This window comes from Pezoporus wallicus, unplaced genomic scaffold (genome assembly GCF_028554395.1).
Source record: "Pezoporus wallicus isolate ANWC-B61680 ecotype Strahan unplaced genomic scaffold, APGP_CSIRO_Pwel_v1 contig_15, whole genome shotgun sequence".
Lineage (NCBI taxonomy): Eukaryota > Metazoa > Chordata > Aves > Psittaciformes > Psittacidae > Pezoporus > Pezoporus wallicus.
In genome coordinates, this window is record NW_026642870.1 from 138513 (window position 1) to 163224 (window position 24712).

Below are 24712 nucleotides of genomic sequence, written 5' to 3' on the forward strand. Positions count from 1 at the left end.
ATCTACTCTATTACTTTCAATAGGCTGTGTGGGTTATTATCTCAGTCAGCTTGGGTCAGCTTCTCATCTAGGTGAGGTCCAAGTAGATCCTGTTCAGTCCCAGGTGACAGTAAAGTCTTCAGCCCTGTGCTCTGTGTGCTCCTGTCCTGCTGGAGGGTCCACACCTGCAGCATCCCCACCGTTCCCTAAGCTCTCTCCTTTAGCTTCCATTATTAGCCAGAGTTTATGGCGTGGATCCATGCAGGACATCACTGTACCTAGCACTGTGGCCTGAAGACCATCAGCTGCAAGAACTTTGATGCCGCTCCATGGCCTGGAGAGTGTTATGTGAATGTTGCCTTAAAGAAAAGCCATCCAGTGTTTGTCAGCTAATATGCTATGAGGGACAGAAACAGCCACTTGGAGGGCTTTCTGAATATGTGAGCATAGTATTAAAAACCAAACCCAAACCCTGAACCAGCTCAGTGTTGAATCATCACATACCTGGAAAAATACATTTAAAATAATACCCCCTTTCTCCTAGCAGCCCAGTCTGCCTCGATGGCTGCATGGTGCACCCATCACTACAACCAGCAGATCCGGATAACAGCCAGGGAACTGGCTTGAGGGAGGGAAGCAGGCCTTCCCTGTCACTTGTAATCATCTCACATCCAGGGGCATCTTAAGTCCTTTCTAAACACGTTGATACTGCCTGAAATTCACTGAAAAAACCCAGCCTTTGTTTGTGTTAACAGGATGAGAAAGTGCAAGGCTTCCTGTTATGTGTGTGTGACAGCTATAGATAAGCAGAGACCTCTGGACAGGAAATCCGCCCAACTTCTGCAGTGTGACTTGTCTGAAGCTTAGGAGCTCTTTTTAGATTGAAGCACCAACAGAATGAGACAGTGCCGGCCAGAGAATGGGGGACACGCTGGAGAAGAGCTCTGAGGAGCCCGAGATCTCTTTGGACAATGAGTGTTCGACGAAAATGGGGGCCCTGGTGGAAGTCTCGAGTGGTGAAAAGGTCAAGTTTGATGATACGGGTCTCTCGCTGGTGCTCCAGAATGGCCTGGAGAACCTTCGGCTTGAAAATTCCCTTACCGATGTCATCCTGTGTGTGGACAGCAGGGAATTCTCCTGTCACCGAGTGGTCCTTGCGGCAGCAAGCAATTATTTCAGGTAAGGCATGTAAGAAACAAACCCGACAACGTGACTGGGGTTTTACTTTACTTCTTAGGCTGGAAATGTAGATCTCCAAGGAGCGCAAACCGGGTGCTATACTCTACAAATATGGAATGCCTTACACCTTTCAGCTCTTTAAAAGTTGGAGGCTTAAATAAGGCAGGTGCCAAGTTGTGGATTTGCCAGAGTTCTGATACCAGCACTCAGCACATCCACTGGAGGCAATCAAAGAAACAGAGAATGGCTGGCAGACAAGTGGGTGAGAAAATAGTCTTGTTACCAGGTATCTGTAGCCCCTGGTATTGTCTGTTTGGGGTTCAGGCAAAGAGATTCATTCAGATCACACAATGTTTTAATTGAGATAGGAGCGGGTTTGTGAAACCTGATAAACCGATTGCCATTCTGTGGTAAAAATATGGATTGCATAAAATTATTGAGGAGGAAAGAGAAGGAATTTTCCATCTTTCCTAGGGTTTCTGAAGAGCAATCGCAATGGGAAATACCTCCTTGAAGGCAGTTTTACCTTTTAACACTCTCCTTTTCATCTTCTTGTGTTTTTAATTCAGTATTATTACAATATTCTGAGACCACTGGCCAGCAAGAACAAATTTTAGACAGGCAGAGGAACTTGATATCATTTTCAACACAGATCTTCCATTACCATTTAGGCAATTCCATTTGCATGGCTGTGATGTTTTTTAACTGCTAAAGTGGTCAGATGACTGAAGAGCTACAGAGGAAACACGAGAAAAAAGAACCTGTGACCACTTGTGACACGAGCAGAAAGCTAATTTCAATGGAGTCTAGTAAGTTTGCTGGTAGTGCCTGGGAGAAAAGCTCTGCTTTTATCATCTCATAATAATCTCTGTGAATATATGGAGATAGGTGTTACTTCCAAAGCTAGACTAGATATACTGCACATGTGAGAATGTGCAACTAAAAGCAGAGATGCCCAAATATTTCTTACCAGCACTGCTGTGCAGGAAGGAGAGCAGATGCAAATTACAATCAGAATTGCCATAATGATACTTGAACAAAAGAAAGAAACAATTCCTTTTCCGCTGAGGTGCTGCAGTCAGAAGGGACTTCAGCAGTTTAAGACAGGCAAGACAGCTTTCTGATAACTGCTGTTGGCCATTTTTTCACTGAGCCCTGAGCTACATCCTTTAAAAAGGAAGGGGGATACCTGGATGGAGGGAATCTCATCCCAAGGCAGTTGCACATGTACTAGGGGTCTGCCTACCTGCTCCATGAGTTGAGATTTATTATATCACGTTGTCTGCCTGTTAGTGCCTCTTGTCACAACTCTTTGGGTTAATTTCCATCATGTTTGGCAAAGGGTGAAAATCCCAAACTCTTCAAAATCAAATCTTCAGACCTTTAAAAGCTTGACGGAAATCTGCAGGGAGGCAGAGGAGAGATGCCAGGACTGAGACCCTGTGGTGCTCAGCTGGGTAAGGAGCACCACGTCCTGGGCTGCCAACACATACACATGCAGCGCCCAGAACCAGCCAAAGCACAGAGCTGAGTGTCCTGAGAGGGACAGCGAAATGTGTGTGAGAGGAATAGCGAGCGAGAATGGAGGGCTCAGGAAGGGGAAGCTGAGGTTACTGTGAAGAGGGAAAGGAGGACACAAGTCTGCAGGGAACTGAGCTGCTCTAGTTCTGCTACTCACAAAGTGGCTTGTTTCATCTCACTGTAATTCACTAGAAGCTGCATGGGCCCAAAGAAAGAAGAAATTCTTAAATCACACTGTTCCCATGAGTACTTCCCATGCCGTTACAGGGACTCCAACACCCATGCATGGGAGCAATGCAGAGGAACGCTGTGCGTCATGGGCTTCATTGCCCTGCAACAGCATGTTACACAACCCCCTTCCTGAGTGCTGGGTGCCATAATGCAAGCAGCTGACTTAAACACAGTTAAACAAAGTTATCACCTTCTAGTCCTAAAATCCCAGATGGGTGTGTGTTGGAAGGGACCTTAAAGCTCATCCAGTTCCAAACCCCTGCCACAGACAGGGACACCTTCCATTAGACCAGGTTGCTCCAAGCCCTGTCCAACCTGGCCTTGAACACTGCCAGGGATGGGGCAGCCACAGCTTCTCTGGGCAACCTGTGCCAGGGCCTCACCCCTCTCACAGGAAAGAACTTCCTCCTTATATCCAACCTAAATCTCCCCTGTTTAAGTTTGAACCCATCACCCCTTGTCCTATCGTGACAGTCCCTGATGAAGAGTCCCTCCCCAGCACCCTTGTAGGCCCCCTTCAGATACTGGAAGCTGCTCTAAGGTCGCCATGCACCCAGCTTTCTGATCCTGTCTTCATACAGAGGTGCTCCAGCCCTCATCATCCTCATGGCCTGGACTTACTCCAACAGTTCCATGTCCTTCTTACATCCTTCCTTCAGCACTGCTTGAGAGTAGATAGACGAGTACTTCTGACACACCCTGCATCTCCAGACATAAAAGCAGTTACCTGGATGAAGGCAACAAAGCAGACAGATACAAGCTGACCAAGGTGAAGTTCTTTACTCCTACACTGCCCAAAGTAGTGGGAAAATGGGGCTGGGAGAGGTTGAAGCCGTATTTCCCAGAGCATCCTCAAACTGCAGGATGGTCGGTTGAAGTCAGGTTCATAATTCCAAGCACAGGCACTCCAGTGTGGGTGAGTGCTTAAAAAGTGCTTTACAAACTGCAACCCCTCACTTATTTAATTGAAGTTTCTCCCTGCTTTTTCTAAATTTGTTCATTTTCAGGTATCTAAGTTTGGCCCTAGGCCCTCACTTCAGATCTGCATCTCTTAAGAGCAAATGCTGGTTCAAAGGTTTAGTTTAGAATTACACAGGGACAGGAACCATGGAAACAGAAAACAGAATTAGTAGCCACATCTGAAGGACTTTGAGTCCCAGAGAAAATAATCACACACCTCTCTGGGTAAGTCCAGAAATGGTGAGAAGCAGCATTTTAATCCCTAGGAAAGAAGTTCAGCCTGATTAGTCCTGAGAGATGTCACGGTGTTCCTTCCCATCAGCACACAGGGTAGGAATAAGTTCGCTCCATCTGGGCAGAAGGCAGGCCACTACAGGAGTCAGCTCTCCTTGGACAGGACTGGCCCTACTCAGCCCTCCCACCTTCTAGAGAGGAGTGCTGCTGGGAGAGCACAGTGCTCTGGGTGTCTGATTTCTGCAGGCTGCAGCCCTGTTACAGAAATCCAGACCCTGTGAGATCAGGAGTGGATGACAGCTCTAACACAGGTTCACAGATTAGGAAACAGATAAGTGAAAGCACTTTGACAAGACCCCTGTGGAAAGCCTCCACCAGAACCCCAAGGCTGGTTTTTGAGCAGCCTTGCGATGGTAAAACACTGGATATCTCTAACTGATCTCCATCAAACTGATCTCTCAGTAATGGTATCTCTGGCTTTGCAGGCCTGAAGTGAGAGCTCTCAACTCCCTGACAGGGATGGTTAAATACATGACTGGGGTCACCAGTTTAAGAGATAAAAGAACTAAGAGCAGATAACACCTGCATCCTACAACGGCCTATTTCTCATTCAGATGAAGCATTTGGCACTTATCAATCCTATGCAACTGAAAGGGCTGTTCTGTACAAACCTTCCTCTCTGTGGGTTGAAGCCCCATTCCCAATGGGAAGTGAATCAGAAACCTTCCATCGGCTGAGATGCGTGAAGGGAAAATAAGAATTCCAGCTGAACATCTTTTCTGGCAAGGAACTTCTCTGCCCAAGTTTCCTGCTTAAAAGTTAGGTCTTTTTATCCAACAGATACGGAGATATCTATATCAGTTTTCTACATTGTGATAACTAATACTGCCTCTCTCTTGCTATGAAATCTTTGCTGAGGCAAGGAAGAGGTAGCTCTTAGAGCAACGAGCAGCTGGTATCTTCCATCCATTTGCCATTCACCATGCCTAACTACTTAGCAATCAAAACTGTTTACATCTTGGTTCCAGGAAGATGTGTCAATCAGACAGCTTCATTCTGGCACCGCTTTTACAAGAAAAGCATGGCCTAAGACTTTGGACCTCCAGCCACTTCCCAGGTTGCACTGTCCTGTCAACATTGTACATGACTAATAAAGAAGGGTTTGGTATGCAGGATAAAGAGCACTTCTAATTACACTTTAGATCTGCACATGTTTTCCACCTATGCAGTTACAAGTGGACCCAACGTGATCCTAATCTGTTTGGCCAGATTCCAAATGATGTAAAATCTCACTCTCTGCAGTGAACAAGATGGGAGCAATCAAATTCTTAAATAAGAACAAAAGCATTAAAAGAAATACTTACAGCTGTGCACTGGAAATGCAGATGAAGATATGTGTGTTCACCTCGCAGCTATCACAATGTAAAGTGTATTTAAATGGCTCTTAGAAACATTTCTGATTTCTATCCCCCACGAAATATCTGACTAGTGCCAAACTGGCAACTGCCTTTCAAGTACAGTATTATCCACCAAAGAAGAGGTGGCATAAACATTCATTAAATCACTGCATTCTGGCTAACAGTGGTTCCAATTAATGATTATTCAAGTACTTTTCTAGCCAAGAGGTACCAACTCTACAAGCCAAGCAGACGCTCCCAAACTTCAGCAGAGGAAAAGTCAGACTCTTAATTAGACGAAAATCCATAAGCCGTTCTCTCCTGGCCCATCCCTTGTATTAATGGGGTCAAAGATATGCTGGGAAGCTTAGGGGTGAGGCTATCACACATGTGCATCTGGTACAGCCCTCAGGGTCAGCCTAAGCAGCATTCTGAAGCTTGGAAACACAGGGGTATTGACTTGGCTAAGGGTTATGAAGTACATGTGCTAAGTGTTAAGGTATGGAGAATGCCAGCAGCTTGAAGGTTTGGGGTTAATGAGCTGGGCCTAGAAAGAGAAAGAGTGTAAGAGGCCAGCAGGTTAGACATCACAACTGCTCTGCAATACAGAGCACCACCTGCGAATGGTTCCAGGTGCCTGTTGCTTCCATGGAGCTCCAGGTCTACTGTAGGGCTCAGCTCTGGGGTATCCATCATGTGTGTATGTCTTATGAAACTCATGAGTAAAGAGGTACAAAAGTGACAAAAGGATTTGCTTTGTTACTTTGCTACAGGACTAATAATTGCATAAAATCAGAGTATTCTGTGTTGAAATCTATACAACCAAATGTTTCCAGAATGCCTCATCCTGGCTGGGATATGTAAAAGATAAACGTTTTTATTTTCAGAGCCATGTTCTGCAATGATTTAAGAGAGAAATATGAAGAAAAGATCATACTTAAAGGAGTTGATGCAGAAACCATGAATATACTCTTGGACTACACCTACACCAGCAAGATGCTCATCACAAAGCAAAATGTACAGAAAGTCCTGGAAGCTGCCAGCCTCTTTCAGGTACAGATAATGCAAATGCAAGGATCCAGTATTGTTGCTCTGGCAACACCATGTCTTACCCTGGCTCACACACTGCAAACCTCTCCGATTTCATGGGTTCTGAAAGCATTTTGCCTCATACTTACACTGTGGTACAAAGGGTTGTGATGCTGGGACAGTGCTCCATAAGGTTCAGGTCAGCCTGCAAAGGCTGGTCACACTCCAGGCCAGAAGAGTTAGTGTATTGTGGCTGGCATGGCTGGCCAGAGCAGGAAGCTGACTTGGTCTCTCTCTCTCTATCGCCTTGAGATGGAGGGTCAGGAGCCAAAGTTAGTTTGTACGGCTCTTGATGTAAAGGGTCTTAGTCATGACCTGGGACTTTGTGGGAAGTCAGACTTAATCAGTGTTACTCAGCCTTTGGTCCATGAGGTATTCACGTGCCCTGTAAATCACCGGTGAGGTCTACCAAATTACAGTCCCTGGTACAAAGCTGCAAATTGCTAACAGATTGCAACCAGCACAACCTGCCAGGTGCCAATGTATGTATGTGTGTCCAGTCTTTTCATTACAGAGGGCAAGAAACACCTCACTCCATCATCGCAGCTTAATGGGAACTTCAGATTCTTGAACCTTACACATGAGGCTTTGCTCTGAAATGAACCTGTGGCTTTTGGGGTAATGGGAGCTGGTACTTGCATGGAGAGAAGGGAAAGTATTCACAAAGTGCTCCCCAAGGTAACTCAGAAAAGATGGTGCTGCTTTCATGTCGCCTGGGGCCAGCATGCAGTAACTGACTGACATCTTCAAGCAGAACAGTAACTGGTAGCACTCAGAGGTTACTTCTGGCTCATTTTCAGAACATTTTTGTTTTCTTCTGAACCTTATTTCCTTAGGATCATTCCTTGTGGTTTTGTTTTGTTTTCTGAAGCCATCAAAGTATAAACTTACATTTTGTCATTTATCTTCCCGATTTGTCATTTAAATTAAATTTGATTCCCAAGGCTGGTGCTTAAAGAAAACTATCAAACACTGTTAAAGCAATGATACATTTGTAAGGGTGCCATGAGCAAGAGTAAGCTACAAAAACCTAGAAAACCAGGAATGTTCAACTAAAAGCAGCCATCCCAAGTCTTACAGCAACCATCTTGGATACTGTCGAGATTTAGAAGGCCTTAAAGCCTTCACACTATACAACACGGGTGAGATACTTGGCTGAAAACGTGTTTTGTGTAAAAGAAGACTTAGTACCTTCTAGTGTTTTGCCAGCTTGTCTCTACTATTTATGCTGATGAACAAACAGAAACAGCTGAAAGTGTCAAATGTTTCATTTCAATGTATCAACAGCTGAAAAGATTAATTCTGAAATTTACTATAACATTTTCTGTCTGGGAAATTCGTTCCTTTCCAATTAATGACATGGGAGAAAACCACATTCCAAATAGAACAGTTCTATCTGACTAGCAGCAATTTTCGGCAGTGCCTCTTTTCAATCTCTCAGGCTTGACAAAGTACCACAAAAGAAGTAACTTGCCAAGTTCTAGATATTCCAACATAGATACTACACTTTAGGAACTGTTTTTGAAAAGGTTTTATATAATTATGCCTTTTCTTAGCCCCTTCCAATGAGTTTTGACCAAATGCACCCAAAACTGACAGCAGCCAGAAGTAGAAGGCTATTGAGAGAGAGCAGAAGTCTCTATCACCATGTGCTTTGTGCACAGAGAATGTTGTCTCCTGGGGAGGCAGGTTTGGAACAGGGAGCTGCTGAACAGCTAAGCCTCACCCTGAAGTGACCCAGACACATACTTTTCCACCTAGAGCACAGTTGCAGCATGAGTTCAACAGTCATCTCCTCTGTCTGGGCTGGTGGCTGCTCAGCCACCACACCTGCGAGGCTGGTGACCACCTCGGATCCAGCCCCTCTGCAACCTCCAAAGTGCTTTCCATCAATGTGTTTTCCTGAACCAGGGACTATAGGGAAAATACCTTGCCAGTTACCTGAAAACCATCCTACAGCCACTCAGCAGAGGACGACCAGAGTGGCTGTAGCAGGACAGTGCTTAGTTCTGTTGCAGCCCTGCACAGTGCCAGCCATGCCAACCAAGAAGATGTCATTTGCTCATGAAGGGCTTCTGGGCAGCTCCAGGTCAGAGATGGGTTCAAAGACTTAGAGAGCTGTCAGCTCCTAAAAAGCCACCCTGCAAGAGCTGCTGTGCCCCTTCTCTGGCCAGCTGTCTGCTGTGGAGTGCCCTTGGGATGCACTGTCCCCTTCCCTTTCTTACAAGGTTATAGCAGGAGGCAGGGCTGCTGGCACTGCTTATACTGGATAGTTGAATCAACACTGGACAAGCAAAGACTTAGATTGGTTTGGTTGATGGTCCTAAAGTTCTTTACCAATCTAGTTGACTGTATGATCCTATGAATAAATTTTATCATTCAGAGAAAAGGCTAAGTGGAGGCCAAGTAAGCATAGGGGATGTCTCTAGCAAGTACGAATCTGGGTTCAAGTGGGTGCCAGGAGAAGGAAGCAGTTAATAGAGAAACTGTTCCAGGGGAACATGGCTTTTAAAATGCCTGAAATGGCACTGGGATGGGTACTTGCAGAAGGGAAGGAAGAAAATTTAGAGCTCTGCAAAGAATAATCAGCCGATGACGCAGAGGCTCAGGGGTATCAGGGTGCTCTCCTGAGTCACCTGCTCTCATGGGACCGACTGAAGCATGACCAGGAAGCCTGGGGGAGTTTTGTCTCTAAATGAAGGGAGCGCTGGGGTGAGTGCACAGCACGGGGATGGGGAGCAGCAACCAGGGAAAGTCCTGCTTTGACACGATCCTGAGCGGTCCAAGCTCTCTGGTTAAGCCCTTGGTGGGAATCGCTCCTTACACCCACACCTTGCAGTTCCACATTCATCTGGCCACAAACACAGTTCCCCAGCGTGGTCAGTGGGGCCTGTGTGGCTGTTAGACCAGTGTGCACTGCATGGGAGAAAACTCTGCTCTCACCTCGTGAGTATACTCTTAGCAAGCCATGTATAAATAACAAGAGCACTCTGCAGTGGCGGCGTTGTAGGAAGGCGAGAACGTTGGTTTGGGGTCTATTCCTGGACCTGTGGCTGACTTGATGAGTGTCCTTGGTAAATCCCAGATTGCATCTAGGTACTGCCAACTTTTAAAGGGCTTAACCTGCCTGAGCTCTCAGGGCTACCCTGTATTGGAAAAGTGCTTCCAGATCCTTGAGAAATATGCTGTTAGGTTCAAAGTGTTAGCCTTGTGCTAGCTCAGAGGACAGGCACTGTGAATGGGGCAGGCACTGAGGTCTGCTGCAGTGCCACAGCATGCCACTGACTTATTTATATCACAACAGCAGTAACGTGTTGTGAGACCTTCTCATACCCTTGATCATCAGGCAGTTGCATTTCTCTAAACCCTTGACCACATCTAAATGTAAAACAGGAACCAGGTAGTCTGTGTGCAGAGTCTGCGATCACTCAGCTCTGGTAAACAGTCTAAATGTGTCAACGTGACACTTGACGGGTCTGGAAAGTTCTACCCTAATTACTGAAACAAATCTACATAGGACAGTGCTCAAAACTGTTTCGCTTCCTCCTTGCCCCTAAATCAGTGTTGTGCAACTTTCCCCAGTGGGGCAGAATGAGTTGAAACGGTTTGTTTGCTGACGCTGGATGGAAGAAAGGATGCAAATAAACATGGACGGAAAGGCACAGTATCAGTTCTGACCCATCTGTCTCTATGTTGCTGTTTGCACTGCTCAGTGGCAAAATCAACCTGAAATACTTATACTCCAAAATCAACCTGAAATACTCCAAAACTAGACACCCTCCTAGCTGATACAAGCTGACATGCAAGATAAAGCAGGGAAAGCACATCTCACATCTGGGGGCCTTATCTGTGCTTTGTAATTCCATGGTTGTTAGTACTTTGAGATCTCATGGAGGGAAGTGGAACAGTAGAAAACCCTTTACTTCTGTGAAATAAAGTAAAATTCATGAACGTCACAGGTCAGCTGTCCTGCAAGAGACAGGAAAATGAATAATATGGGTGCAGAGGGAGAATAAAACTGTGGGTAGAAGACATTTTAACTTCAGACTTCAGATTCTGGGTGATACCTGTCCTCATATGACTGATTTCATGTGCTGCTGGGTTGGGACCCAGCTCTCCTGTGACATGGTCATACCAGTAATCACTCTGTGCTTGTACATGCTTTTTCTGCCCACAGTTCCTTCGCATGGTAGATGCTTGTGCCAGTTTTCTCACGGAAGCCCTCCAGCCGGAGAACTGTGTTGGCATCCTAAGGCTGGCTGATGCGCACTCCCTGCACAGCCTGAAGCAGCAAGTGCAGAGCTACATCATTCAGAACTTCACCCAGGTCCTGAACTACGAGGAGTTCCTGGAGCTGCCCGCTGACATCCTCTGCAGCACACTGAAGAGTGATGACCTCTATGTCACAGAAGAGGCACAAGTGTTCGAAACCGTAATGAACTGGGTTCGTTACAAGGAGTCAGAAAGGCTTCCTCTCCTGCCCTGTGTGCTGGAGAATGTCCGCCTGCCCCTCCTGGACCCCTGGTATTTCGTAGAGACGGTTGAAGCTGACCAACTCATCAGACAGTGTCCAGATGTCTTTCCTTTGCTCCAGGAAGCAAGAATGTACCATCTGTCAGGCAATGAGGTGAGTAAAAAAGGAAGGTAAGTGCTGCTCTTTCTAAATGTCTCGTGCTTCCGCTTGAAAATCCCATCGGAAGGAGCAGTACCATGAGGCAGAAAAAGGTATTCACGCTGAAGTTTCACTAAGTGGTGCTACTGAGAAGTACAGGTGGGCCTCACCAGTTATCTTGCTGGTTTAGAGAGTTTAGAAAAGCTTTTGGAAGGTTGTTTTAAAGTGTACTGCTTTATGAACATACGAGCTCAAGCTTTCATATGCACAGTGAAAGATGCCAGGTGACTATCCTAGTAAAAAGGCAAACAACGTTACTCCTGACACCTTGCTCTTTTAGCTATTATTTCAAGCCTAAGAGAGGACGAGTAAGTTTCCCATTAAACTCCACCACAATCTGTAATGACTCTTTCAATCTGAATATGTAACATCTCCATCTGTTACGCAGGGGGGGGGGGGGGGGGGGGGGAAGAGAGAAACTCTCTTGAAGAAGACAGTCTCTTCCCAGAGGAGAGGTCTGCCTTTCTTCCTCATTTGCAGAGGTCCCTGCACCCAAAGAGACAGGTTCACCCTGACATCCAGTCAAGTTTTGTCCTGCCTGCTCAAGGTAGGCTGTGGTGGGTCTCCACTTCTTCAAATGCCCATCCTCTTTGGAAAGTTGGGTATCAGTCACATATCCTGGCCCAAAATATGGGGTAGAGGGGAGAGCCACCAGAGGTCAGATTTCACAACAGGAACAAAGGTATGCGTGCAAGTGAGGAAACCTATGTGCCTCCTCAGTCAGAGAGCCAGAGGAAGGCAGGAGGTCTCAGGAGCATGTGGTGCATCTGTCACTAACACTGGATGTGTCACTGGCAGGAGGCAGAGACTGAGGGCTCTTTGTGCTGGTGACTGTGTAAGACAGTACATGATGTACTGACCTGGGCCAGTCTGGTGGGAACTTCCTGGGGAAGCCTTGCTGTACTCAGCAGCACCGTCAGGTCCAAGTGGGGTAGATAAAGGGAGTGTTGCTCAGGGCTGAACACTCATGACACTCACCTTCAAGGGGGCTGATGCCTTGCAATGGTGACAGATGGGTTAAAAACAGAACTCTGAAACCTGGCAACTTCCGAGACAAAGGTTTTGGGGTTTTTATTGCCTAAGAATTTGCTAAACAAAGGGAAAATGCAAGATTAATGTCTGTGTAAATAATATTTGTTAATACAGATATATTATGTCCATTTATAGAAACATGTTAAAAGTAGAAAAAGGAGTAAAACTTTAAGCAAGCTGGTACTGTTGCAGCGTTTAATCTGTGGGTCCACAAACTGCTTCTCTGGGGCAAGCCAATGGCAACTGCAATTTCTGCAGTGAAGTGCAGACCTCTCCCACCAGACTTTGGGGATCTGAAAACTGGCAAATGCCCAGTGGTACAGCATAAGCAGAGGAACAACTTGATGTGCTCCCCATGCCTTTTACATTGCATTTCTTCCAGTATGGGGTGTGGGGGAAGATAAAGAAGGTTATTCCTTCTGTCCTTCAGCATAAAGCCAGCATACATTGGGACACTAATGCACTTGTTTCCATTTGCTTGCAAGTATTTGCTCAAAACAGAACACAAGTTTCCAAGCACCCCCTGCATTCTTTGCTCCTGGTGCACATCTACCCAGGAACTGACTTATTCCTGTGTCCCTGAAACAAAGACCTGATAAATAAACTGAGCCAACAGGCAGTAAATTAGACCATGTTTCAGAGCCTGGCTTTAAGCAATTCTTCTAATTTGGCCTTAAAAATAAGGATTATAAACAAAGAAACAAATAAAACAAAACCCCAAACCACAGTTGAGAATTGTCACTGCTTTGAGACTTCAACATATCCCTGCAGGACAAATAACGAGAGTGCTTGTTTTCTGCTAGTGCTACCTGCAGCCTTGCCCTCTCCAAACTTGTCAGGCCATACACAAATCTTGGGGCCCTCCTACCTTGCCCTTACTCTGTCAGCCCAAACGAACCCTGTCCTTTTCACCTGTTTTACATGCACCCAGCCTTGTCACTACCGCTCAGCTTCATAGCTATGGTGCCACCCTGGGAACTCCCAAGAGGATCCGAAAGGGTCCTAGTGGGTAGGCACAAGCAATCGAGTCCAGTGTTGGAGAAATCCTACTGAAAGAAGGATACAGCAACCTCTACTGAATGCTGCTAGGATGCTTTCCAGGCTTTGAACTTAGAAAACATTTGATAATTGGCTGAGGTGATGTAAGCCAGTCGTGATTCGCAAAGGAAGTAATCAGAAGAAAGATCACCAGACCTTTCTGTAATTGCAGGTGTAAGTGCTCTGTGTACTCACCCTGTCTCACTTGCATTTAGATTATTACAGAAAGAACCAAGCCCAGGATGCACGAGTTCCAGTCTGAGGTGTTTATGATCATAGGGGGCTGTACGAAAGATGAGAAGTTTGTAGCAGAAGTGACTTGCCTGGATCCTTTGAGGCGAAGCCGCCTGGAAGTAGCAAAATTACCAACCACAGAGCAGGAGATGGAGAACGAGACTAAGAAATGGGTGGAGTTTGCATGCATTACCCTAAAAAACGAAGTCTACATTTCGGGTAAGGAACAAGGCTTTGGGAGTGGAAGAGGGGAGCAAGGGGTTCTCAACAATTGCTTCCAGCTTTTATTGAGATCATACTCAAAGCAGCTTTAGGAGAATTAAGCACTAGAAGTGTTCCCAATGCTTTGGCTTTGAACAGGCTCCAGGGAAGCACTTGGATGTGCCTGAATACTGCTTAGCCTTGGTCTCAGCACAGGATTCCTTTTCAAACCATATTAATCTATATGCATGGCTAGTTGGGTGTGGCACCCTAAAGCACTCAGTGACCCTGTGCTTACCCAACATAAAATGAAGAATAATTGCTCCAGCATCTTCATGTAACAAGTCCATTTGCAGCTCCACATGGATAAGCAAAAGACTGCCAGAATCTGACTCATTCTGCAAGAATCAGTCAAGAACATGCAGGGAACCGTCACTGCTGTTTGGCTGCTACCTAAAAACTGCACTTTAAGGAGCACTTCAAAAGCCATCAGGCAGGACTCTGGAAGTGCCCACTTGCTAATGGCAATGTTAGCTGTCAAAGCTGGATGAAACCCCATGGGTCTGAACATCCCACTTGCAGGATTTCCCACACAACTGTAGTTGAGTTCTATGTAGGGGTTTGGTCCTGCAGCTACGTTTTTACTTTGACAATCAAAAAGGTTAAATGCACAACTGTCAGTTTGACAGCTGGTTTTGATGGCCTGTCAAAAACAAGTTTGATGAGCTCCTTCCAGAGGAAAAGTGACAACAAGCTTTCAATCCCTGTCACGTCAAAGACAATGATAGAGAGCAGTGCCTCCTTGGGCAGGGTATTTTCCCTGCAAAATCATCTACCAGATTCTATGCTGACTTAAAACAAGAGAGTAGAAAGGAGGAAGGAGGGCCAAGTGTGAATGCTCTGCTAAAGTATGAATAGTGGTCTATTGCCTTTATTCATATATCTTCTGTGGCATTCTTTCTTTTGGGAATCCAAGTATTTTTATTACCTCATTCCAATCTAAAGGTTATTAAATCTTTATCCTGGGATAAGAATTAGATTATTCCTTCCTTAGTTATGAATAAAAGAGGTTTTTCCTTTCAGCCCATCATAGGGAATTTCTTTTTACTCTGCCAGCAGACCCTCTACTAAAAGTTAGCTGTAGGGGGGGAATCTAAGTCAAACATCCCAAGTAGGGATCAGCCCTCACACATTCACACCCTTGAGTTGAGAGGTCTCTTTTTCACTTGCCTTTAATCTCTTACCCTTTCCTCTTTTTCAAAGTCACAAGCTTTTTGCTGGAGTTGAGATGTCTCTTTTCCATTTGCCTTTAATCTCTTACCCCTTCCCCTTTTTCAGAGTTGAGATGTCTCTTTTCCATTTGCCTTTAATCTCTTACCCCTTCCCCTTTTTCAGGGTCACAGGCTTTTTGCTTCATTTCATTTCTGACATCTTTCCAGTGTCTCTTCTCTGCTTTTCTTTTATGGTCTATCCAGGCTGCCTTCAGGCCAGGCTAACACCTTCCCGTCTATGGTGAGTCGAAGCTCTTGCCAGCTCCTCTTCCTTCTCTGCTTAATTTCCTATCATTGATTCCATCTCCCCATTCCCTCTTAGCCTTTCTCCTAATGTCCTTTTCACCCTTCTCACCTAAATAAAAGTCTGAGGGGACTAAAGTCATTAGTCATTTCTTTCCAGATAAACCAATTAGTGTCCCAATCCTGATTAAACATCTGCCTCCTTCTGCATGTCCATCTACTCTTGTTTTCTTTCTTGTAGCAACTGTGAGCTGCTTCTTTCCTAACTTGAGTTGTATCTTTCCTACATTGATCTCCCCTCCCATGTGCTCACTTCCTCAGTGTCTTGGTAGAGTTTGGCACCTTCCCTGCTCTTTTTAGCATCTGAGAAATAGGAAAATGCTTTGCACAAGATTATAACTGCTTTTAGATTACCATTTCCCCCACCAGTTTAAATGCTTTGAAACACTGCATTTGTAGCGTAACTGAAAATGACATGAATTATCACTCACTCTTCTTTTTACTAATTTAGTTGCATTTCTTCCTCAAATTAGAAAGAGCTTTGGCCTAGGGATGTAACAGAAACAAGACAAGCCTCCAGTTGTCCCAAAAATCTCTCCCTGCTGCCTGATGTGCCTGGTCCAGCTCAGGCTCCTACCAGGGTTTCAGCCTGTGCAGGAAAGAACAAGCTCATGTGAAAGCGAAATTTCAAAGGAGGGTTAAGGGGAACACCTGCAGTCTCTCAGCCCCATTGTAACCATGAATGCTGCATTCAGACTCCTCAGCCACTTCAGCTATTTGAGTGCAAATAAAATTCAACACGTAAATGTGAAAAATACCGAGACAAAAGCATTAGAAATGACTTTTTCTAGCATGCTAATTCTCTCCTATTCAGTCTGCTGTTTGGCCCAGAGACTAGATCCATCAGTTTGCAGTGATCTGGCTGCAGTACAGAATACAAATGAAGGCAGACACTTTCTCAATGGAATATGAATTCTCTTTTCAGTATATTCACCAGTGAAGCAAATGTTTAATCACGCTGCAGATGACGGAATAAACTACTCAGTCTGTAAATGTGGTTTCAGGCTTAACTGGATCCATTCATATTGCATTTATGCCAAAAATGATATGCAAGCCAAAGTCTTGTTTAAAACACTGCTCTCTGCATCAGTAAAGATTCACTTGCAAGTCAGCTCTAGAATAAGTTTGCAGGGTCCAATTCTGATCTTCACTCTATATATGAATCACATCCAAGTCAGTAGAGAAAGAGAATAGCAGGAAAGGTACAAAATTTAGAGCCCAGCCATATGTTCCCAAGGCTGAATAGTAAAACTAACATGATGTGCAGGACTACTGTTGGTTAGAGTTCAGAGTCAAGTCTTTTACCATGTAAACCACTAGCTCTGGTAGATCCAGCTGACTGGGTCTACCCTGCACAAACTGGCAGTTACCAAGTGCAGGCCTGTCCTCATGGGATGTGGCACTACCACCTGCAGCATCCTCTACTATCTTGTTTAAATTATGTTTATTTGTGACTTGGCAGCATTCTGCAAAGCCCTTTTGGTGCACCACAATCACCTGCAGATGGCTGTGCTGTGTGTGTTTGGTCATTCACTTGGTATTAAAATGAAAGTGGTTGTGGTCTGGTAAAGTGAGGAACAGTGATTTATCTTTACTGAATATTTGGTTGTATAAATTGGTCAGTTTCCTTCACTATTCAATAAACTAAACACAGAATTTATCTTCTGGGCAGGCCCAGAAGGGGCCATTTGTGTAGGGAATGAAGAAGCTAACAATAAGTACCAATGATGTATTTTCTATTGTGAGAGAACATTTTAGCATGTAAACATACGGAGATTTTTAGTAGATACAAGCTATACTATCATATTTACATGTGTTACATACACTGCAGGTGGCAAAGAAACAAAACATGATGTCTGGAAATACAACGCTTCCATCAACAAATGGATACAAATTGAGTACCTAAATATTGGGCGATGGAGGCATAAAATGGCTGTGTTGGGTGGCAAAGTCTATGTCATTGGTGGGTTCGATGGCATGCAGAGAATTAACAGCATGGAAGCATATGATCCCTTTCATAACTGCTGGTCAGAGGTAAGGTGCTGCCTCACGTAACACTGTACTCATCTGGAACATTTTAATCAGAAAATGTCAGGGCTCTGAACCATAAAAATGAACAAGACAGGATCAAGTACAACTCTTTTATGTGTTTCTGGTCTGTAAAACCACTAAATACCTAACTACTTTTTCTATAGAAATGCATATCGTTCAGAAAGTAAAAGTCACAGGATTGCCTGCCAAACATTGCCTAGGAGACATCTAATGCCGAACTTTCCTTTTCTTAGTTGGCTTTTAAAGTTAGTAGTCCATAAATCAGTAAGAATATAGTGTATACGAGCCAGAGCATAGGCTGAAAACTACTGCTCTGATACCATATCTATATACCTATATATCTATATAACGTATATATCAACCTGTACATTATATACAGGTATAGATTATACATTTAAATTGAAAGTACAGGTTTCAGGGTAAACAGGGTGGAAGAAGAAACATTTCCACTTCAGGCAATGAGCAGAGGGTATTAGGCAGCCAATGAGAAGAGGGTATTAGGCAGCCAATAATCCATGAAAGTAATGAGATTAGGTATCATAACGGGAGATACAAGCCCTAGTTTTTAGGGGATGCAAAGCAACACAGAGGAATCTAACAATAACAGCTACAAGTAAAAAGGTCAGACCCAGTAAGTTTCTTATGTTCTTTTTTTCAATGTTCGTAAGTATGTAAAAGAGATTTTGGGTGTTTTTGACATTTCCTAGCTTTTGAATTGTTGATAATGTAATTTAATAACAGCATTTGAACAGATAATATTTTTATTAAGGGTTTTACAGTCTTAAGAAAAAGCAGAAACATACTTATCCCTTAGCCCTAGATATGTCATCTTCTGAACCCTGCTGATCTTCTTAAAGGGATGGCTCACTTCAAATTCAGCAGGCTCCCACCATGTAGGCATCAGTCTGACTACTTCAGACGGTTATTAATGATTTTTTATGGTAACACAGGCCGCTCCCCTCGTGGTCAATGTAAGCTCCTTTGCAGCAGCGAGCTACAAGAAGAAACTCTATGTGATTGGAGGAGGACCCAATGGGAAACTGGCAACAGACAAGACTCAGTGCTACGACCCTGCGACCAACACATGGAGCCTGAAAGCTGCCATGCCAGTAGAAGCCAAATGCATCAATGCTGCAAGTTTCCGGGACCACATTTATGTTGTGGGTAAGTGATGCATTAATGGTCCTTCCCTCCAGATATGGGAGGGCTTGTTTCTGTGTGTTCGTTTTACCCACAGACTATGAATCAAATGGTCATCTGGTTCTTCTCATTGAGCTTAGTGGGGAAAGGAAATCCTGCACATTCACAAACAGTAGTGAAGAGTCACCAAGTCAAACTCCCTGTTAGTGTGGTAGGTGTCTTGGGAAGCTGGAGCAAGCTCAGAGACAGCTTAAAGCCATCCAAAGGTGGGTTAGCAGCAGCAAGGGTATGACCTCATGGCTACATCATGTCACATAAAGGGCATTACACAGCCCACTGCATGGAGGATTTGTACAGGGATATGAGTAGTAGGAGTAGGTCATGGGAGCAGAGCAACTGAGTGACTGATACCCTGTCCTATTCACTAGATCACACTTGGGGTTAGTTCAGTCATTCGTCAGAATTGGAAGCAAAGATCAAGCAAGAACAAGAGTTTAATAGTGGTGATCTGAACCGTAGAGGGAAGACGAAGCTTGCACACATCTTCAGGTGGCACCCGAAGAATTGAAAGAAGGAAAGAGGAGCATTTGTTTCCAAACATGAACTCTGAAAAGATTCCCCTCCCTCTCTCAGCCTTTGTGCAGGAGATTGATCACTTGTGGTATAATCAGTCTTGTGCTGAGGGAGGGTTGGCATAAAACCAGAGTATCATCAAATAATAAATGGTGTTCTGACAGGAGATTTACAACCTGCATTTGTGTGCACATATATAGATGCATGCAACTTCTACGTGTGTAAATACCTTGTGCTTCTCCTCAGCACAGGCTTGACCTCACCCTTTGTGTACAGGATGACAGACAGAAAAAGAAGGCATGACTTATGGTCTAGCTGATACAACTCCTGATAAAAATTGACACAATACTCATGCTACATTCATTCAGCACCTCTCAGACAGGAACATCCACCAGTAAACCTGTTGTTTACCTATCTGAGAGACAAATCTAGTTCAATTGGATAGAAATCAGCCCCACCTGAAGTTTAAAAGATAAAAGAACATTTGGTTACTGCATCCAAAGCAATCAAATTACCCAGACCAATGAATTACCAACTGCCAGGTGAATCACTGTAACTACCAATGTGTATGTTTTCAGTCTGCTCCAGTTGGGAAACAGAACTTAAGTCACCTTACAATGACTTGATCATCCTTCAAGTACTGGGCTAGTACTGCCAAAACCAGCAGCTTTTACTATAACTAAACACGTAAATGCTTCCTTTGCTGGCAGATAAGGATCACAGGCATTGTCACATCTTATCAACAAGACCATGGCTTCAAGGTTTTCCCTACCCTGTTCTATACAGCTGCTATAGAGGACACATCAGTCCCTGCAAATTTCAGAATAAGAACCCCTTGGCTGTTGGGACTCTTAGGAGGGAATGTATTTCCACAGCCTTTCTTGACTATTGAGGTATTGGCTATTTTTCAAGACAAAAAGACCCCACAAAATGGGAAAAGGTGCACAAAAGGTTTCAAGAATGACTGCAGATTTGGGAAACATGGAGAAACTGAAGGTCATTCTCTGTTTAGCATACCCATAAGAAGAGTATTGCTTCCATCTGACAAACCCCTAAATGAGGAAGGGGGTATGAAAACAGCCAGCCCAAGGCAGAAGGGCACTGGAGTTAGAGGAGTCAGTGTAAAAATCATGTATCCATTTCTACAGCTTACCACATTTGGTGGTCTAAGCTCTTTTGAACAAGACTGTATTTTTCTAAAGCAGCAGGTATGAGAAAGGTCTGTGGCTGGGTGCACTGTGCTTCACACTGCGTGACCACAGTGGTTTGTTTTGGCCTTAAATTCCACAGCCTTATGAACAATAAGCGGCCTTCTGAGGATCTGGCTTTCAAAACAATACAGTATCCTGTGACCTTGCTTTTTTTTTAGCTTTAGGGCATAAATAATTCTTACACATGTCAGGAATGGAGCCTTGCTGAAGTGGGTGGTTTCATTAAAACCTCTTACAGGAATATGTATGAACCATTTCCATACGAACCATCTGTATCCATATGATCCATTTCCTCTCCAGGTGGGGCAATGAAAGCGCTCTACTCCTACAGCCCCCAGGAGGACACATGGTGCCTGGTGACCCAGTTCACCCATGAGAGAGCCAGCTGTGGGATTTCTCCTTGCAACAACAAGCTGTTTATCACTGGCGGCAGAGACGAAAAGAATGAAGTCATTGCAACAGTGCTGTGCTGGGACCCTGAAACTCAGAAGCTGACTGAAGAGTGTGTCCTGCCTCGGGGGGTGTCTCATCACGGCAGTGTTACCCTCAGGAAGTCTTACACCCACCGCAGGATTGTGCCCGGGGCAGTTTCTGTCTGACTGCAGGAGAACTGCAAAGGAACTCAATACTTCCATGTCCCTGTGGCACAGACTGCAAAGGTGATGGTTTTATAGCTGCAGGTAGCATTGGATGGAAATAGTGCCACTGGAGTCCTTTGGGGAGTATGTGTATATGTGCTCAGCCCTTGTTTCCCCTGTACAGTATATCCTTAAATTATCTCCATTCCTTCCCTCCACAGAAAAACAAAGGGACCAGCTGTAGTTTACTCCTGCCAACACAATACCTCCAATCTGGCAAAGAAATGTGATGTGTAGCTGGAAAATTTACTTCCCAGCTCTGTCTGTCCCGAAACATGCTTGAACTGGCTCAGCCTGGTCCTGAAGTTTGTTCAGCTATTTATTGTGTTAAGTTGGATTTGCAGCACCTACTAGTGAAAAAGGGAAGATGCTTTTGGAACGAAAGATTTGTAACTTCAATGACATGCAATGTAGTTTCCTCCAAAGCTGTGCTTTTTCCAGTGGTTGGCACCTTAGATTAAGTTAAAAATGGTTTGTTTGTTTGTTTGAAGATACTTTGTTAGTTTTTCAGTTCTGCGTGACCAAAACCATTCATCTCGGTTTGCAAACCTTGTTACAAATGAACACCAATTTGGTTCCACTGAACATTCATTGTAGCCGTTTTCTAATAAAGCAGACCAAAACAGACCTGACAGTCTGGCAGAATGCGGCTGGTTCAGCCTGGAGAAGGCTCCAGGGAAACCTTAGAGCAGCTCCCAGTGCCTAAAGGGGCTAAAGAAAGCTGGAGAGGGGCTTTGGATTGGGGCCTGTAGGGAGGGAACAAGGGGGAATGGTTTTAAACTGACAGAGTGGAGACTGAGAGTAGACATTAGGCAGAAATTCTTCCCTGTGAGGGTGCTGAGGCACTGGCACAGGGTTCCCAGAGAAGCTGTGGCTGCCCCATCCCTGGCAGTGTTCAAGGCCAGGGTGGATGGGGCTTGAAGCAACCTGCTTTAGTGGAAGGTGTCCCTGCCCGTGGCAGGGGGTTGGAACTGGATGAGCTTTAAGGTCCCTTCCAACCCAAGCCAGTCTGGGATTCTAAAACCTAGTTTCCCTCTTACTGTATTCTGGGGTTGTTTACTGTGCTGCCTACAAGGCTTTTTCCTCTCCCCGTCGCTGAACACAAGTGCAGTCCAGTGTCCCTAGCTGCTCGCATCCGTGCCTCCATCCCCACTGGGTGGCAGTGCTCTCCCAGGATGTTTCTCATGGGGTTGGATTTCCTGGAATGCAAAGGGTCAGAACAGTGCTGGGTAGAAAAATAGTTCCAGGTACTGTTCCCAGCCTGATTCCTGGGACCATCACATGCTGTACCAGAAGGGGCAAATGTTCAACAGGCCAGGAGGGCACGAATCTCAGGTCCCAGCATCTGGGTCAGTTGTAGAGAAAGGAAAACAAACACTGAAGAGGTCACGCCCCGTACGCTCTGGGACACTCTTGGCTGAAGGTTGGGAACACATTCCCGTCCCTCCTCCCCTGCCCAGTTGCTGGAAAGAGCCAACTCACCATTAAATCAAGACAGAAAACACTGTGCAAAACAAATCTGTGCAAGCAGAGAGCAGTGACTCCTTCCAGCCTCTCCCCCTCTCTGAAATGTCTCCTTTTGCCTTATACAGTGTTAGAAATCATATTTCTTTCATGCTGGGCTGAGAAAACAACATGGGCTCCTGAATTTCAGCACATTAATGCCAGAGGGCTCTGGGGTATGGCAGGGTCTGTCTGCTGCAATGTCACATGAGCAGGGCAGATGCAGCTCAGGGGTAGGTCCATGCTCCCCAGCAGGTCCCCACTATGTCTTTCCCTCAGGAAGACTGGAAGAAATCCTCTCTTCTGCAATTTACTCCACCCTTTGAAACTCACTTCTGTAATTCCAGCCAAGCCCACATTTTCTTACTGGAGTTTTCCCACAGTCCTTCCTTCTCAACTGTTTGTAAAGGGCCCCCTTCCTTCTTCATGTTCCCATTGCTTTCCAGGGTGCAGCACCCCTCCGGCTTCCATCCCACCCCACTGAAGAGGACATGAAGAGATGCCCGCTAAAAGGAGCATCCTGTTTCAAAAGGTTTCTGTGAAGAACAGCACCTTTGAGCTGGGCAGCAGTACTCAGCTGGGACAGAAGGTGGATGAATAGGGAAGGTTTCCCTTTCCATTTGAGGAGCTGCATTTCTGTATCTTCACCACTAATAGTGGCTGCTGAAGCTAATCAGTTCCTCCTACTGGGCATCATCCTAACAATCAGTAGCCCTCAGAAGTTGGTTGCTGATTCTCTCCCCATGATGTCAGCAATAAAACTTGTTTTTTTTCTCTGGAGAAAAATAATCCACTGAGTTGGACAAAACGTTGTCCAAACAAACTTCCAAATACAAATCCTTAACTCTGTCCTTGTCTCTCCTGTGATGCTTCCCCAGCCAGACCTGCGGACCCTGGGCAAGCACATGCCAGACCATCCCTCACTGACAAACATGAAACAGCAGAACCACAACTTGGCTCCCTTCCCTCTCCTAAATCATGAGTCTCAAAAGTTCTGATGTTTTAATAGCAGCTGCTGAAAGAGTTGTTTTTGTTCCCCTCCTGCTCTCTGTACCTTTCAGATTCACGTTGCAATCTGAAGGGCTAGAAGCATATTGAAAACCAAAAACATTCAGTGTCAGCAGTTTTATGAAGATACCAAAAATCACGATGCTTTGTGAAAAAATGGCAGGAATGAGGGCCATGCTGTGCCCTCAGTTAACAGCAGTGAGGTAGGGGTGGAGACAGGAGACACCAGAAATCAAGTTTCAAGGAAACTTGTAATTTCCTTTTCCTGTCAGGGGCTCTCTCATCTGTCATTCATACCCACCTCCCACAGGGAATGGCCACAATCACAGTTTCTGTCCAAAAGACAGGTAGTATCTTGGTGTACAAAACCAGGGACTAGCGAAGCAGAGAACTCCCTGTGGGAGCTGCGTGACCTGTCCCAAGGGCAGATGGTGCTGTTCCTCATTGCTGGGACATGGTCCCAAGGTTCACAGAATCAGAATCCCAGATGGGTTTGGGTTGGAAGGGACCTTAAAACTCATCCAGTTCCAACCCCCTGCCATAAGCAGGGACACCTTCCACTGGACCAGGTTGCTCCAAGCCCCTGTGTCCAACCTGGCCTTGAACACTGCCAGGGATGGGGCAGCCACAGCTTCTCTGGGTACCCTGTGCCAGCGCCTCAGCACCCTCACAGGGAAGAACTTCTGCCTAATCATTAATCTAAATCTCCCCTCTGTCAGTTCAGAGCCATTCTCTGAGCTACCTCCAGGGCAACCAGGCAAGTGCCATTTTTCTTCTGAACTATTACTGTATTAAACCTCCCTCAGAAAATGCCACAGCCAGTTGATGGAGCAGAAGTAGACTCTCCATTAATATTAAATTACTAAAACTGCAGGAGGTTAATTAGTTTAACCAAATAATTACTCAAATAGTTGCAAATGGACTAAGTCCCAAATCCAAAGCCATGTGCTTGTTTGTCTGGAGAGTCGCGGTATCTTGTGATCCTGAAACTGATCTTACGTGAGGCACAGACCTCACTGCAGATCTATTTCTCCAGTGCTATATGGCACAGCCCCAGCCCCTGGAATGCAGGTCTGACTCCCTTCAGTCTGCAGGTTACAGACAGCAGTCAACTGCCCTGTAAATCCAGCTGAGAGAGGGAAGAGAGCAGTGGTGAACAAAACAACAATGTTGGCAGAAGAAAAGAGGGGGAAAACCGACCAGGAATATATTTAGGCTCTAATTTTGAATACCTTTAGTGATTCAT

The 24712-nt window shown here is 45.1% G+C and overlaps 1 protein-coding gene across 1 annotated transcript; it reads left to right on the top strand.

The window, feature by feature from the left end:
- Positions 1–785: 785 nt before the first annotated feature.
- KLHL6 (kelch like family member 6) lies at positions 786–21582 on the top strand. The gene is made up of 7 exons (XM_057432975.1): positions 786–1158; positions 6389–6554; positions 10768–11217; positions 13548–13785; positions 17173–17375; positions 18344–18557; positions 20618–21582. Exons 1-7 carry the CDS (start codon positions 899–901, stop codon positions 20914–20916), a joined length of 1830 nt encoding a protein of 609 aa, XP_057288958.1. The 5' UTR covers positions 786–898; the 3' UTR covers positions 20917–21582.
- The last annotated feature ends 3130 nt before the right edge of the window (positions 21583–24712 follow it).

Bases quoted from the DNA above. Each gene is read 5' to 3' on its own strand.
- KLHL6 (XM_057432975.1), top strand. From the start codon at position 899: ATGGGGGACACGCTGGAGAAGAGCTCTGAGGAGCCCGAGATCTCTTTG. The intron at 1,159-6,388 runs GTAAGGCATGTA...TTTTATTTTCAG, and splicing joins GCAGCAAGCAATTATTTCAG to AGCCATGTTCTGCAATGATT. The intron at 17,376-18,343 runs GTAAGGTGCTGC...ATGGTAACACAG, and splicing joins TTCATAACTGCTGGTCAGAG to GCCGCTCCCCTCGTGGTCAA.